Source organism: Pleurodeles waltl, chromosome 4_2 (genome assembly GCF_031143425.1).
Source record: "Pleurodeles waltl isolate 20211129_DDA chromosome 4_2, aPleWal1.hap1.20221129, whole genome shotgun sequence".
Lineage (NCBI taxonomy): Eukaryota > Metazoa > Chordata > Amphibia > Caudata > Salamandridae > Pleurodeles > Pleurodeles waltl.
This window is the reverse complement of record NC_090443.1, coordinates 105754829-105772672: the sequence shown is the minus strand read 5'-3', so window position 1 is coordinate 105772672 and position 17844 is coordinate 105754829. Positions and strand designations below refer to the sequence as shown.

General features: G+C 43.4%; 1 protein-coding gene across 3 annotated transcripts in view; it reads left to right on the top strand.

Moving 5' to 3' along the window:
- ATF1 (activating transcription factor 1) overlaps positions 1 to 17844 on the top strand; it is a 262817-nt gene that overhangs the window by 145436 nt on the left and 99537 nt on the right. For all 3 annotated transcript variants that reach the window (XM_069230864.1, XM_069230865.1, XM_069230863.1), the window contains exon 2: positions 1270 to 1383. In XM_069230864.1, coding sequence (XP_069086965.1) covers positions 1273 to 1383 — 111 coding nt within the window. In that variant the 5' untranslated portion in view covers positions 1270 to 1272. The remainder of the gene's footprint in view (positions 1 to 1269; positions 1384 to 17844) is intronic.

The window sequence follows — 17844 nt, the reverse complement described above, 5'->3', positions numbered from 1 at the left end:
CTTTTATATCCATGTACTGACTTCCAGCCTATTGGACACTATTCTGAAATTCTAATTCATTTCTAGATCATACTGGGTTTTGTGGAAGCCAGTCTGCTTTACTTACTAAAGGCTTAAATACCTACAATCCTCTGTTCACTGCTTTGTCTCCACCCCTGCAAGCCAAAGTTGAGTGGAGGAATTCAGCATGTTTGTGCATGTCTGTGTCCTGAGGCATGTGATCAGAGTGACCTCTTTAAGCCTCTTTGGTCAGGACAGAGTTCCTATTTCATCAATCCCTTGTTTGCTAAGTTCCTAAGCTTTTGCTACCCTTGATTCTAGGAGAGTCCTGTTCCTTACATTTTCCTTGTTTCTTTTACTAGCACTGGCTGCAGCGCTACCCTGATCATCCTGAGCAGCACTATTTTAGTACATGCTTTATCCTCAAAAATATCTCTTTCTCTAGTTTTCTTTTTCCCCGTTTCCTGCATTTCTTTCCCTTCCCTTTAGTTCCATTTTGCTACCTTCTTATATCCCCTGCCTTAGCTTCCAGTTTCCTGTTGTGGTTGTTTCTTTCCGTCTAGTGTTCCTTTTTTAAAATTTTATTTTTACTTCTGTTCCTGTTAAGCATTCCTCCTCTCCAGCTCTGTCTGTTGTGGCTGTGTATGTTAGGTCTCTGCCCTTTCTGTTATTGCCTTGCATTTCCCTGTGTGAGCATAGGCTTTGTTACTTTTATAACATCACTGTAGGTATCAGCTGCACAGACCCCACCTTTACATGTATATCCTATTTGTGGGTCTTTGCAGTCAGTATCTGTAACTGACAGTAGTTGTGAGTGAGGAACCTACTGAGCTTCAGTGTTACCATTTGGAGCTCCTGAGTGCTTTACCCGAAGTTGCATTTGTTAATGTTCTTAATTGTATGTCTTTCAAGTCAAGGGTGTTATTCTCAATTCTGTGTAGCCCATAGAGTGCCTGTTCCTTCTGAACTTTGACTTTTTGTCACCTTGTGCAGAGCTTTCCTATTGCATCTCTCTTTTCTACTGACTTCCTTCTTAAACCTGGGGGTTCTTTACCCAGTATTATGTTTACTTTGTCAACCCCACCACAAATTGTTTGCCAGGATCCCTGACAAATATTAGATTTGTACCATTAATAAACAATGCTGCTTTCTACTTTACATAAGCAACTCCAACATAGCTTATGGTAATTCATATTAATTCAAACATTCAACAATGTAGTCTTGACCAGAAGATAAACATTTGTGCTCTCTCAATTTTCTGTTTTTTAGTTGATGATGGAGGAGCTTCACAAGGCCACCAGTAACAGCGCTGCAGCAACACATTCTGTTACCATAACCACTCCAACACTACAAGCGGCTCATCTCTCTCAAATCGCCCAACAGGTACACCGTTCGTTGAAAATGTTAAACTAGTGTGAAAGAAAACACTCAGAAAAGCTTATGGAAGTCCAACGCATGTTTAATGCAAATTAGCCAGAAAGCATTAAAAAAAATTAAATGCAGAGCACCATAGACGTGGACCAAAGCTTCTCCTCCTGGTCAGTTGTAATTTCTGTAAATCCATACGTTTTAGCACTATGTTTATACCCTTTTTCTCAGTGTAAATGAAAGGAGGAAAGAACATGTATGAAAGTAAAAACCACAGATAGACATTAATGAGCAGGTACTCTTCTGGGAAGATTGCAAGAAATCCTTGATTTTGCAGTTACCTAAGGTAAAACATTGGACTTCACTAATTTCTCTACTTTTTCGCTTTAGTATACCAGCATCAGAATGTGGCTTTTCTTACTAGAACAGTTTGCAGTCGAGGCTTTCAGCGCTGTGAAGGGGCAGGGTGGCGTGCGTGGGGTGGTTGTGGATACACATTAAATTATATTAAAAAAATAAAAAGCTTACCTTTTTCACTTCGTTGACGCGCCGCCGCAACTCTGTCTTTGTTGTCATAGGAGGCACAGGCTCCCAGCCTGCCCTGTGGCCGATCCTGCCACTGCTCAGAGCAACGTTAGAATTGGCTGGGAGAGCCCAGCCAGGGTGCTCCCAGCCAGACTGGGAGCCTGTGCCTGCTCTTTCCAGCCTGGCAACGCAGTGCTGGGTGGAGAGAGCCTACTGCGCATGTGTGTTTGGCCGGCCCGATATACATGCGCACATACATGCGCACATGAACAGAATAGCAAATTAAATTTTACATGTTCAGGGTCTGCATTTCACTGTGAGGTGTGAACCTACAACAATTCAATGGCACAAAACCTAAAAACTTCAGTTAGAAATTCTTCATTGCTAAATTTGATCATCATCATTCTCAATACTATCAAGTGGATAAGCATGGGCAAAACCTTTATTACTGAAATCAATGTGGATGATGCACAGACTTACAGTGGCGGCCGCCACAAATCTCAAAGGGTTGGGGGAGAAGGGGATGGGTACTGAGGAAAACAAAATCAAATAAAAATAAAAAAAAGGTACCTGCCCCAACGCTGCTGCCCGCTCGCTCCTCCTCTCTCCTGATTGTGTCCCAGGGAAAGCACAGGCTCCCCACCCAAGCTTGGGGCTGCTCTCATCCCATACCTAGCATGAGAAAACCGCCAGGATTGGTCTGAGCGGCTTGGTCTGCCACTCAGACAGTGAACTGGAGTCTGTGCAGTTTCTTCAACCTGGCTGTGCAAAACAGCCTGGGTGGAGAAACCTAAGTGTGCATGTCTGACATGCGCACTAAAGTACACTACACTACACTCCTCCTTCCCCACTGGTGGCCCCGCCCTGCCCCTCCCTGCACATGCTGGCCCATTCAGCAGCTGAAAAATAAAACAATAATCTAATATTGTTTTATTTTTCAGCTGCTGGCTCGTAACCAGTAGGGTGATGCTCCTTCTCCATTGTGGAGGAGCCGCCCCTGCAGACCTAGCTTCAGAAAAATTATACAGTTAAAAATATGTTTACTCTTACACTTTTGAGTAATTTTACTGTTTTGACTCTTCATCATTTACAAGTGTTCACAAAACTGCCATGTTCACACAAGGTGGATATATCAGACAGATAATAACTAGTGTGATTGTTACAAACTTTAATACCTAGCCAAGTCTCAAGGGAGGTGCACATTCACGAGGTCTGTGCCCGTGGTACAACAAATCAAGTTAACTTTTACTCTTACTGAGTGGCCCTATGATCAAAGGCAGAACATCAGCAGGCAACTGAGTGCAGTTCCAGCATCAGTGATATTTCTCAAGTACCAAGAAGTAGTTCTTCTCATACACAGACTGCAGCTCCACTCAAGGTGAGCTACAGAACAGGTTGGATCTGACAACTTCCAGATAAAACATGACCCTGCCATACTGTCTGTCCCAGCTCCTGCCTTTTGTTCCCTCCTGCTGGAGACACCCCATCAGTTCCCCATCCAGTTTTTTGGATTTTTGTAATTTCAAAGGCATCAGTTTAATTTCAACATTCTTTTGTTCTTGTGAGGTGGCAAAATGGTTCGCGAGAGTCATTAACTCAATTTCCTGAGCCACCTCTTTGACAGGCAATGCTCTGACCACTCCCCATTCATCAGCAGTGACGTATTCGATGAGAGCTATAGGGTTAGTGCGACATCGAAGAGAGTAAGCAAGACAAACAGAGGGATCCAGTATTGAGTAGAAGCTTGCTCACCTCGGAAGAAGAGTACACTACAGGTATTTTTTTTCTCCCATGGTCTTGTTCTGGTACTCCAAGGACACTTTATCACCTTTATAACAGAGTAAATGGTCTTGCATAATCAGATCACTTCAAAGAGGGTGCAGAGATGGAATCTTATTCTATATTGGCAAATTCATGTTCAGCTTCTACAGACCAATGGCAAATGTTCATGGGTGTACTTTGTAACCTAATTCTGCATTGACTTTTCCACACCAGCACGTACCCAAGGGTCCATTGGAGGCAGTACCTAGCCATACCCAAGAAAGTTTATACCTTAGAAACATTTGCAGGACGGTGCAGCTTACGGATGCCTTCAATCTGTTCTGATAAGGGCAGAGACCTCATTACCAAGATTAAACTCCTGGGAGGCATAATATCATCTTCTTTGAAGTCTTTTGCCACTTCTTAGCTAAGTTAGTGAGAAGCTTGACTGAGTCAGTTTTAAGGTGATCTAAAGAAAAAGAGACCAACAATAAGTCATCAACTCGCTGCACTAATATAGCTTCTGGGAAGGATCAAAATATCCAAATGTGTCTTTAAAGCTTGTTTAGAGAAATATCGATGGAGACTCCATAAAGCCTTGAGGGAGCCTCAGTGATGAAAGCTGAAACCACCTGAATGATAGCATGAAGAAAATCTGGCTGTCATTGTGGCTGGATATGGAAAAAAAGGCGGAACACAAATCCACCACTGTAAGTTATTGGGCATTTAGAGGGATACAAGAAATGGTGGTAGCTGGGGACCACAGGAAAAATAGAGATAACACGCTATTAACTGTGTGATGTTCCTGCAGAAATCTGTAGACATTGCCTTTTCCTGCATTCTTTGTATGGAAAATGGACGTATTTCATCTACTAGCAATCTGCACAAAACCCCCTGCTTAATCGAGTTCACAATGAGAGGTATAATTCCTGAATCCACATCTGGATCTAAAGGATGCTCTGGGATATGTGGCAAATGCTTCATTGGGTTTGTGTTTATTTTCATATTTTCTGTAGAACAGATGTATATCGCATAAATGGCCCCTCTTAAATGTATTTGCTGGCGAACCAAGGGAGACAGAGAAAACAGTCTGGTATGTGATGTGGAACATGGTGGTTTGAAATACCAGCTGCATCTGTGGATAAGCAGACAAGAGGTAATGAAGGGTATTCAGAGGATTTGAGGGCAGATGGCTTGCACTAGCATCAGTAAGGCAGGTGGTGGGGGTACCATTCATCATACAATCAACAGAGGGACCTTTCTGATCCTTGGGAATCAGTGCATTCAGGGCACTGTTGGAACTTCTCTGTCTCTCTTAGTGTTCACGGTAAAGGGTTCTAAGTGATTTGGTTAAACTTGGGTAGGTCGGTAAGACCAGGCACACTTGAAGCAGCATTAGTACAATCCTTTTCTATTGTGCCAACTGCCCTAGACAAAGCATGACCCTGCCACCGTGTCTGTCCCCTCTGCTGCTTTTTGTTCCTTCCGGTTGGAGACACCCCATCAGTTTTCCTTCCAATTGTGTGCATTTTTTTGTCATTTTAAAGGCATCCATTTAATCTTTTGTTCTTGTGAGCGGGCACACTGGTTTCCTCAAGCTAATCTAGATGATTTGTTGGCAGTTCATCTTTATTCTGTTTGCAATTTGAAATTTTAGTTCTATCTGTTTTCACTGGGTATCCATCCATCCTCTAAATGCATCTTTTGTCTTATTCTGGGCCTCTTCATTTCTGTGATCCTGTGTCAGCCCATCTTGTCAACCAGTCGATTTCTTAATTCACTTGGTACCACCAGATGCAAGAATTGGTTCACATCCTTCAAGGGTCTGTGTATTGTATTGTATTGCAAAGCATTTATAGAGCGCATTCCGGCCGTAGCATCGAAGCTAACAGTAAGTCAGAGGAGTCCTTACAAGAGTAAAGAGAGAGACCAGATGCCAATTTTATCGAAAAGAAAAAGTGACGAAGTGGGGCCAAAAAGAGAAAGGGAGGCCTAACCTAGTATGAGAATAACCAGGTTTTAAGCTGCTTCCAGAAACGGAGATACGTCTCCTCAATCTTGATGGATGATTGAAGTGAATTCCAGAGTCTTGCCACTATCACTGAGAAGGCTTTGTCCCCACATCTAGCCCTGCGGCAGCGAGGGATAGCTATGAGATCCAAAGCAGAAGATCTGAGCTGACGTTTCGGTCGGTACGGCCACAGGACAGAGCTGAGATAATTACAGCCTTCCTGGTGAAGAGCCTTGTAAGTAAAGCAAAGTGTTTTAAACTGAATCTGTTTTTTCACCTGTAGCCAATGCAACTGTCTTAGGCTACTGCTAGCCGCTTCAAATCCTGACGCTCCTGCCTGTCTTCCTAGTTCCTGCAATATTTCAGGAACCTGCTTACTCTAAACTATGGTTTGCACCGACACACCACCTTTGCTGTACGACTGCTCCCAGTCCTACCTACCCAACCAGTCTACGTTCCTGTTATCTCCTTCCCAGACGACACCTTCAGTGCATTTTTAACACATTACAAACAATGCAAGACAATACATGCAACACAAGTTAGCAAAACATGGTAAACACGGACACATACACATAGACACTATGATACAACATGTTCAGAAAAGCAAACAACAAACAGATAAACACAATCAGACATCAACTGAATTTAGTTTGATGAGTTTACACTGTCTGGCCAAAACACCATGCTCAGAGCTGGACTGTGCTTCACCACAGTTTGCAGAGAAATCTCTACCTTACCTTGGGTGCCTGGGGTCATTTTGTGAAGTCTAGTCCAGTACTCGCTTGCCCCACCAAGCTCACTGAAATCTAGCAGATATTTAATTCAAAATAGACAGCAAGCATAAAAAATAAGATAAGTGTGTCTCAGCATATCAATAACCAGAACTTATCCCCATGGCCAGTTAGATCATCTAACGCTAAAATCAATGCATTTGGACATTACATTTATTTGGTTTCCCATTGCAAACAAATGGAGGGAAGAACATGTGGTAAAGTAGATACTACAGAGAGGCACTAATAAGCAGGTGTTCAGGCTCTTTTCCTGAAAAGACTACATACATCCTTACTAATAATAAATATTTACATTAGCCCTTCCTCAAATACAAAGAATAACACAAAGGAACTAAAGTTAACTATCATTCACTTAACAATTAGCTGTCCTGACGACAACTGGCTTGTGACAGGTGCTTTTAACACATACCTTGTGGGATACCCAACAAAAGATGAAAGCATCATAATGCAAGATGAACTTTTGTGAAATTTCTGAATTGCTTTCAATTTCCTTTAAAAGAGACAGGCAACTGGAGAATCGAATCACGTTTAAGTAATTAGACCTGAGAACTCTAAATGGTAGATTCTTACAGGAATAGTCGTCAAATGGAACTCCCTGTATGACTTCACAGAGCCTCCATCTTGGATTAGACCCTAGTCAACCTTCTGTTCTTCTCTTTAGGAGCTTTCAAATCATCAAAAGAGCAGAGAGTGACCCATGCTACAAATAGTTGAAATTACATTCTGTAACACTCCTTTATTGCAAACGGCATCAGCTTAAATGGAGCAATCCCAATAATTTATTTGACAAATCAGTTAGCCTGTCTGAACAACTTTTCTCTCTGTAGTTAGAACCAATTAACTGGAATTAACTTTAGAAAAATTACACATTCGAGATGAGATCATATTGCATTTCACAAGTGGATTTACCCCTTGGGTCTAAAAGCTGATCCTCCTGACCCTGGCTTTGCTGATTGCCCCCCTCTGCGCCTGATGTCCCACCATTCCTGGCCCCTGCAAATCTCTGTTCAACGCCACATTAGGCGAGTCAAACAACAAATCTCCCATATCTGCATCTTCCAAGGTTTGAAATATATTAGTGGTGCACTCAATTTGCGCAACTTGATTGACACCTGAACTTCTACTTTCGCTCCCATCCACCCCATCCATATGCGTGCCCCGTTGGACCAGCTCCCTTTCCTCCGTATCTGTGGTGCTGGGCAGAACTCTAAAATATGTTTTTAACAAAGGGGTAATCTGAAGCTTACTCAGCGGCCTCTCCTCTTTAGAGATAAGGGTAACTTTATCCTTACCTCTTGTATTGCATCTACTATTTTCCTTAATTCGATTCTCCTGGTTGCTAAAGATACCAGAAGCAGCAGTCTTGTGGGGGATTGCACCACCACCAGAGAGTAAATCTTCTTTGGGCGCCCTGTCCTCTTACCATTGCTTAAGGAATAAGTTGGCCCGAATTTGTTAGCTCCTACTGCTCATCTTCTCATTTTGGTGGCGTTCAACCCCCTAACACCATGCAAGAGAGAGAGGAGCAAATTACCTTGCCTTCGCGATATTATTCTCGTCAGGAATCGTGCCTCCTCTCCACTCTCACTGCTTCTTTACAGTCTGTCTTGAATTTCGCAGCATGTGCTGCCTCTGCCTCTCCTCCCCCGGAGGGGAACTCTTGCAGCTGCCTCCCAGCGCATCGAATCCCACACGCTGCCCAAGCCCACAGAATGGGCGTCACGCGCTCCGGCTGCTCTCCATACTGCATCCTCTCCACCGCGGCCCCCTTCAACTTTAACTTCACCATTGGTAAGCGGGTAACCTTACTTAAAACTATACGTCTTCACACTTTGCGAATTAAATGTCGCACGACAAGCCCAGCGAGACCCTCTCGCAGCCCGCTACCTAGCCGGCCGCCATGTTCTCTCCTCCCATGGCTTAGTTGTTGTGCCTGAACACTCAGCCTCCATGGTCATCACACCTATCTGCAAAATATAGACAGGCCAGTATTGTGCCTTCCACCAATACTTCCCAAGCCCAAATTAGGCCCTGTAAAGATGGAAATGATGTCATCCTCCATTAAGCTTATGCACAAAATAAAGTCTAATTGTGTAAATATGCTGGACAAGGGCAATTAACACTTGGTTTAACTTCTTACAGAGCTCTTGAAGAACACTCCCATCACAAAGTTTGGCTGAACAAAGCAAGCAACACTCTTCAAGAAAGTAGTAAACAAATCAGGGATACCTGCTTCAAAGGAGGTGCATACAAATGAATTTAAAAAACACTGTCATGCCTGGTCCGTAATAAACTTGTTCACCATTAGAACAAAGCAGGAATATCTTTGACAGCCACTTTTGCAAAGTTGAGATGAAAATTTACTCTGTACCATTTCAGATTTCTTCCATGTAAGGATCATACACTGCCATGGGTTCCCAGAGACCAAGTTAAAAGCTGCTGGCTTTTAGGGTATTATGAGGAGTTAATCCTGCAGAGTCTCTGCACCTGCCCTCAAAAGTTCCAATTAAAACCTTGCTTTTTAGCTCTGGACATTAGCACCTGTTGCCAGGATTTAATTGCATGTCTTAACAGTGCAAATAGTCATTGAACTGCATGTTGGCTGTGAAGAAACTTCGTAATTTAAACTAGCCTGTTACTTTTTAGGTCACGCGCACAAGTGATTTGACAACACCCACTGCACACTCATCACTTTCACTCACTTGTAGGAACGCTTTTCAAAAATCCTTTGTTATCATTGGCAAATGCTTTACCTTTGTCCGTCCTTGGGGCGGTTTTGTTACCGCCTTGCAGACTGCCACTTTTAAATGGATAATTACACGATTACCAATGCGTTTGACTGGGAGCGAACTTCATTTTCTTTTTGTTTTTTTCCTTCGCACTCATGCTGATGGCAGCCATGGTGGTTTGAATCGGCTTGCTAATGTCAACTGTTTTACTTTTAATTTTCGATTTTTTATTGGGCACTCATTTAGCTTTTACATTTTTATTATCTTGAATTACTGACCAGTGTAAGGAGTTGCCTCTTTTTGCATGTGCATTCCCACATTTTTGGACTGATGCTGCTGGTTTTCCAACTCTGAGAGTGCACTGAGACCTTCTAACCACACCCCAGTGCCAGTGTTCTAACCTCTTACAAAGTGTGTCGAATTGGCTATCCCCAATTGGCAAGTACTGACTTACTTATAAGTCCCTAGTCCATGGTACCCAGGGTACTGGAGGCTTGTAAGGCAGAGTGTCCACCCAGGGCTGAGGCACTGATTGTGCCACCCTGTGTGTGACAAAGTACAAAATGGCTCCCAGCCTGCCACAGCGGAATGGCAGGGCAGTGTTTACACTTCCAGTTCGACTTTGATATTCAAACCAATGGCAAACCTACCACTTCCCTTAACACTATATTTAAGGCTCCCCTAAGGAAGACCTAGAGCTCCCTATGGCAGGGAGCTGTATACCCTTAAGTAGGACATATATTGGGTAGGACAGGGTTATTGGCTGGCACCCTAGCTTGGCTAACGTCTGAATGGGACTATCTAACTGGATACTGCAAGGTATCAAAATAATTGTGGCATTAAACCCGGCCTCATGCCCACAGGGTGAATTTAATGTCACAATTAAAGTCATGCATCTTTTAGGAAGTTGCCACTCTGTGACCTAGTTGATCCAGTAGCCTCACACGGGCACTGGCCAACAGACAGCTTTCTGCCCACCTGGTGAGTAGTGTGAACAACTCCCAGGCTTTGGAACAAAAGCAGCCTGCTACAAGGTGAGATATTACCTCCAGATTGCAGGAAGCTATGCAGGGTCTTAGCCTAAAAGGCAAGCTTCAAAGAAGACTTAATTTTTTGTTGACTAATGCTTGTTTGCAGTTGAAATCAAAAGTGCTAAAACCTTTGAAAATTCATATCTCTGGAAGCTTCCGGAGGATTTTGCTCATCTTGGACTCTTAAAATTCATAAATATGTAATCTATCTGTATAATTTGCTTTTGTGTTTCTTTCATGTTGTGTGGCTTTCTTATTTCATTGTTTAGTACTGTTAAACACTTTACACCAACTAACTTTCTGCAAGCCTTGCTGCTCAAAAGCAATAGCTACACAGGGTTGAGCTTAAGTTTGTTCAAATGAGCCTGATTGGACCCAAGACAGTTTATGCAACTGTATTCTCTGGTAAGGCTAAGCAGCTACACCACATAATAAACCCAAACGCTCACAACCAGTACATTTTGTACGTCTTAGTTATTTAACATGTTCTTATTGTCTGTTGTAAAGACTTTAAGTAGTCACAACATTAAATATATTCATTTGTGAGAAGGCCTGGAGACATTGCAGGAAGCTAGGATAAAACACCTGATTCCAATAATTTCTGAAGTTCCTGCTTTCCTGTGCCACCTTCAGAATGAGGCTACGATTACTAGGACAGTTAGTTAAATGTGCAGTGAGCAACGCAGAATAACCAAATGGAAGTGCATTTAAAATATTTGTACATTTTCTTTAATGCTGAGGCTTTGGTGTGCTTGCAGCAGGCATAAAACTGTAGTCACAATTGTTAATGTAAACAGAATAGTATATGACATTTATATCCTCACTGGTAAAGCACAGATTTGATATTAAGCACATTCCTGTTCTTCTCTGAGGATAAGGAATTCCCTGTAGCTCACAAAAACAAATCAGATCGGCCTAAGGTGGGTCTCCCTATACATCTGAGTGCCACATTAAAAGTGCCAGCTCTAACCTGAAAAAACGCTCTTGTTAACAGTGGAAGCTGTCACAATAGTGGTGTGTTTGCAGTCAGAAGCAGTTTGAAATTATTTCTTAGACGAGCTGCTTCTGGCTGCTTGCTGTGGAATAGATCTTTGTGTCTGTTCAAAGAAGTATCTGCCTTTTATAAGCAAATAGCAGTCACACTCCTGAGTGGCCACCCTTTGTTCAGGTAGACGGGCTGGCAACAGGGACAGGGCGGAAAACCAGTGCCCAAACCAGTTTTCCTGTGGGAGTGTAGCCCGCAGGTAGCCATGCTTCTAGGGTGGGCTACCAAGCTCCTAAAAGCCAAGGAGGGCTGCTGACATCTTGGGGGTGGGCAGAATAGCACACTCTGGGATTGTTAGGTGCCATACATTGCCAGAAAGTCATAACCAGAAGGAAGGGGACATGGTAGCCAATTGGCTAATGACTGCGTGGCCCCCTCAAGGCACTTTCCTTGGATAAACCGGGCACCCCGAACCTCAATTCACGTTGGAACTGTAACAGGGACCAAAGAAGGAGGGCCTTGCTGACCCTTGGACTGCTCCCTTGTGTCTGGACAAAGCTAAACCTCTCTGACAAGCTCTAATGAGAGCGAAAAACGTGTCAGGGGTTGCTTTTACTCATTCCAGGTTAGCTTGGATTGTATTTTACCAATCCAAAGCTGTAATACTGTGCCTGGAGTGGTAAATGGCTTTTGTCATTTTACAGCTCGGCAAGGTTGACACTGTGTCAAACCTATGCTTAAAGACTTTGCTGTACAAATGGCAAAAAACGTTGCCACTATCTAGCTTGGCGTGGATAGCACTGTGCTGATCCTATGCTTAAAAACATTGCTAGATAAACAGACATTTGAGGTGAGCAAATCTAGAGTGTCGCTGGTGTTGCAGGGTGCTCCTTACTAGAGCTGCTCTCCACCTAAACTTGGGAACTACCCAGAGTTCTCTATTCTTGTTTGCATAATTTATGCGTCACTCTAACCCTGAAAGGGATTTGTTTTGAATTATACTGGGTGCTCCCTTGTGTCTGGACAAAGCTAATCCTCTCTGATGAGCTCTAATGAGAGCAAAACACGTGTCAGGGGTTGCTTTTACTCATTCCAGGTTAGCTTGGATGGTATTTGACCAATCCAAAGCTGTAATACTGTGCCTGGAATGGTAAACGGCTTTTGTCGTTTTACAGCTCGGCAAGGTTGACACTGTGTCAAACCTATGCTTAAAGACTTTTCTGTACAAATGGCAAAATACTTTGTCACTATCTAGCTCGGTGTGGATAGCACTGGGCTGATTCTATGCTTAAAAACTTTGCTAGATAAACAGACATTTGAGGTGAGCAAATCTAGAGTGTAGCTGGTGTTGCAGGGTGCTCCTTACTAGAGCTGCTCTCCACCTAAACTTGGGAACTACCCAGAGTTCTCTATTCCTTTTTGCATAATTTATGCGTCACTCTAACCCTGAAAGGGATTTGTTTTGATATATATATATATATATATATATATATATATATATACACATTTACATATACATATGCAGTCTATATTAAGGGCTAAAAAGTTATCAAATGACATTGAGTCTTTATTTGAAACCATCTCAAAATATGAAAGATTTCTGTAAAGCAGAAAAATGAGACAGTACAATGCAATCACAGCCTTTATTTTAACAGAAAACCGCAATGCGATGAAAGGCAAATAGGCTGCATTTAAAGCTGAACAAAAAAAACTGGCATTTCGCCTTAAAGACCTCACACGGCCCCCTGTATCCCATCATGCCCTACAAGTGACAATTAGGTTGGGTCTTTTTTATGGTGCCATGAGAAACAGAATAAAGGTTGAATAAGCTTCTTGTATGTAAGATTTGTATGGGAGGAGAGAGGGTTGCTTATGACATGTTTTTAAAGAGGCCTGCCCTACTTGTGTGACTGTCTGAGTATCTGAGTCTAGACATAAATGCTCGACAAAAGTGTGTACCAGTTTCCATGTTGTAGCTTTATATATCTTGGAAATGGGCACATTTCTCAGTAAAGCAGTTGTTATGGCCTTGCCCCTAGTAGAATGAGTTTTTACCAGTTTCCATGTTGTAGCTTTATATATCTTGGAAATGGGCACATTTCTCAGTAAAGCAGTTGTTATGGCCTTGCCCCTAGTAGAATGAGCTTGTTGGCTAACTGACAGGAAAACACTATACAGAATACTGTCCACCTACAGATGGTCTGTTTGGAGGAAGCTATGCCTATTCTCAGTGGACCAGAGTTAACAAATATGTGATCTGATTACCTGATACGTTTTACCTTGATAAAACAAAACATAAGTACTCGCTTGATGTCAAAGGAATGCAAAACCCCCCTCTGCTGGGTGGAAGAGTTAGGGAAGAACGTTAGTAAGCAAATAGTTTGGTTTATGTGAAAGTCAGATACCACCTTGGAAAGAAACCCTAGATGTTCTCATGTCCACCCTATTAGCATGAAACACTGTATATGGTTCTTTAGGACCTAGAGACTGATCTCACTGACTTTGCATGCTGAAGTAATAGCTACTAGTAAAGCCGCGCTCCACATGAGGTGCTATAAGCAGGCTTTGTGTATGGGCTTGAAAGGGAGGCCCATGAGTTTTGAGAGAAAAATATTAGGTTCCCACAGTGGGGAAGGAGATCTTACAGGAGCGAATACCTTCTTCAGCCCCTCTAAAAAAATCTTTTACCTCAAGCATTTGAAAGAAAGACGTCTGTGCGGGAGACTTTCTGTAAGTGGTAATGGCTGCTAAATGTACCTTTATGGAGGAAAACAGTAGGCCAGATTTTTGTAAGTGGAGGAGATAAGATAGGATTACATTCTTTGCCCCAAAATTGGATGATGATCATTTTGGGCACACCACAAATAAAACCGCTTCCACTAGAATGCATAGGATTTTCTGGTAGAAGGTCTTTTGCACTCTTTGAGGATGTCCATGCAATCCAGCGATATACCTAAATGCCCATACTGGAAGAATTCAGGAGCCATGCTGTCAAGCTCTGCGAGGGCAGGTTGGGGTGGAAAATCTGCCTCCGAGTTTGTAGAGGAGATCCTGTCTGCATGGCAGCCTCCTGTGTGTTCTTTCTGACAAGTATAGAAGATCCGGGAACCACCTCTGACAAGGCCGTTCCAAAGCTATGACAGTCATCCTGGTTCGGGACCTATACAGTTTGTTGATTACTGTAAGGATCAATGGAGTCAGAGGCAACGCGTGAAGAAATTTCCCTGACCACTCTATCAAAAGGGCATTCCCCTTCTACCCTGGTTGGGAAAACCCAGACACATAATCTAGGTATTTTTTGTTGTTTTAGTCTGCGACCAAGTCAATTTGCGGATAACCCCATTCTCGAAAAATGTCCTGTACAACGTCGTCGTGTAAAATCCATTTGTGGTTTTCAGTGAAGGTGTGACTGTAAGAGTCCGCTTGGATGTTTTGGACTCCTGGCAATTGAATGGCTGAAATTGTTAGGTTCCTGGCTATTAGCCAGGTCCAGATGGCCTGTGCTTCAAGAGATAGGGAATGAGAATGACCCCACTAACCCCTGTTTGTTGTCCGTTTGGACCAGTAGAGAGCCTGGCATTATGGATGGATAAAAAGACTTGAGGGCTAGATGGACCACCCTCAGCTTCAGCAGGTTGATGTGATATTGCTATTCCTTGTCTGACTACAGTCCTTGGGTTTGCAGGGGACCCATGTGGGCACTCCAGCCCTGGAGGGAGGCATCCGTGATGAGTCTATGTCGGAGGGTCCTGGTGAAAAGGGACTCCCACCAGTAGATTTTGACGGCGAGTCCACCGTGGAAGCAGTTGCAGCGCATTTCTTGAGAGGGTCAGCTTCTGTTTCCAGCTGTCTGAGAACTGAGTCCACTGATCCTTTAGAGTTTGTTGCAGATGTCGCATGTGCAACCTGGCATGTGGGGTGATGAAAATGCAAGAGGCCATTGATCCTAGAAGAGACTCTATCTGTCTGGCCGACGGATGATGAGTGTACAGGAGATTGTGACACTTCAGACTGCTTGGGGATAACCTTTCCTGAGAAGGATTCACTCTTGCAGCCCTTGTGTTCAGAGTTGCCCCCAAGTAGTGTATTTTGTGGGATGGAGTGTGTATTGATTTTCTGAAATTGATTTGGTGACCTAGGTTTTGTATGTTCTTGACACATGTACGATAATGCCTTTCCATTTGAGACGGGAGGAGCTTTTTATGAGCTAGTCATCTAAGTATGGGTAGACAAATATCCTCTTCCTCCTCAGGTATGCTGCCACTAAGGCCATGCATTTTGAAACTGTGCAAGGTGCTGATTTCAGGTCAAATGGTAGTACTTTGTACTGGTTATATTGTATGCTACTTTGAAACCTAGGGACTTTCCGGTGTGCTGTGGCTATTGGAATATGTATGTATGCATCCTGGAAATCAGTGGAACACCTACAGTCCCCCTGATGGAGTTGAGGATAAATCTGAAGGCATCCTGAATTGTTATTTGCTTATGAATTTGTTCAGTGTTCTTAAGCCCAGAATGGGTCTGAAATCTGGCTTTGGGCTTTTTTTTCCTTACTAGGAAATGGTGGAAGTCTGTCTCCTTTGGGAAATGAAACTTTCTCTATGGTCTTCTTTTGTAGTAGACATGGTGCTGCTGGTGCGTAAACAAGTGAGGGGATTGAACCCTTTGTTGAAAAGGTTGCTTATCATAAAGTCTGTATCGTCTTTAGAATTCTTTTAGTTTCTTAAGACCCACAGCTTGGAGCATATCGAGCTTAGTCTTCATCTTGGCCATTTCGTTATCCGAATGTGAGCTAAATAGTGTGTGGCCAGTAAACAGAAGGTTGAGAATCCTGTGTTGTGCCTCGGGTTTCAGTCCTGTGAGGCGAAGTGAGATGCTGTGGGAGTATTCATGTGCAGCTAGGTCCAATGCAGCCGCAAATGCACTAACAACCTGGTTGGAGACTAATCCGCCCTCATGGAGGATTTCTTGGCAGTCCTGTCTGACCTACTTTGGTAGCTTTTCTGTGAATCTGGAAAGCAAGTCCCAGAGTGATCTATCATACCTCCCTAGCAAGACAGAGGCTCTGGCTACCTTCATGAAAGAGACGCATGTGCATTACATATTTTCAAGCCTTTGCGTCTATCTACTTGCTGTTTTTATCTGGAGGCACTGATGACGAGGCAGCGGCAGAATGATTCTTTCGAGCTGCGGCTATGATGACTGAGTCTGATGGTAGATCAGTCTTTAGAAATAACTAGTCCTGGTCCTGTGCCTTATACTTTTTCAGGAGTTTTGATGGCACATTTCGTAGAGAAGCTGGAGTTAGGGAAAGTTTCATCACTGGTTCTAGAAAGACAGGAACTAGAGGTAGGAGTGGTCTAGATGCTGCTCTGTGACGCAGAGTCTCAAAAATGACTGAAGACGAATTGGTAGGTGCTGGTAAGTCAAAGTTCAGTTTTGCTGTGCCTCTGACTAATACATCATCAAATGTAATTGAGTCATCCACAGGAGACAGCCTTGCAGATGGTGTGTCTGAAAGTGTTGGTGAGTAATGCCTCACAGAGGAATGTGAAGTAGTAGATCAGGAGGATGTCTAAGCCTAGTATGGCACGATCTGGACTGATAGGAGAATCTTGATCTGGTGGTAGATCTGGTTCTTGACTTCCTTGACCTCGATGGTCGCCTCTGCAGAGACCTGGACCTTGATTTATTCCATATACTCCTCTGCAGGGTTTTAGATCAGCGTGGAGCCTGCAGAGAAACTGTATGTCGCCTTGTAAGTGTGGACGGCGACTCTGGAGAGACTGCCTGGCGAGGGGTATTCTCTGGTGATGGAATAAGTGGAGTGACCCTAGATGGAGAGTAGGTTTGTGAATAATCTGAACCAGGACTCTGAGGAGGATCAGTGTACTTGCGCCCACTTTCCAGCTTACGTGGTGAAGGATTTATAGGTGGGGTCAGCAGATGGTCTAACTGGCACTGGAGATGCTGATTCCACTGACTCCCTTGGCAAAATCTGAAGATCTGATGAATGGGAGCCTTTAGATAGAGTCTCTGACGTTGATCTTAATCTTTCTGTTTGTCTCGACATCAATTGGTGTGTCCTCGACGTCAACGAACTCCTTGTGTCCTTGTGGGTGTTTCTCATCACTGAACGCTGTCTTGGCATCGAGAAATGTTGTTTATCCTTCGATGACATGTTTTAGCGGCGCCGAATGCTTCGACGTTGACGCCAGTCATGTCTTGATATCGATGGAGCTGTTGGCGAAATCTTGACAGCGAACTTGGTGACATCGCCAGGTGCTTCCACATTGATAGCCGTTACTGTTTTGGCATAGAGGGAGTTGCAGAGTGCCTTAATGGTGATATTGCAGACAACGGCCGCATCAACGAACAAAGTCTTCAAAGTCGAGTAATGATGAACTCGTGATCGATAGTGAACACAAAGGGATTTCTACCATTTTCGACTCCCTACCTGGCAATATCAGGAGGGGTGGGGTTTTTATGTGCCTCATGAGATCTTCCTCTGTGTACTGACTTTTACTGAGAGGAGGGCTCCCTGTGGGAGGATTGAGACTCCCCAGGGCCTTTTGAAGATGCTGCTTTTCCTCTCTCTTGCAGACAATGCAAACTGATCTTCTCTATGTCCTTCAGAGTTATT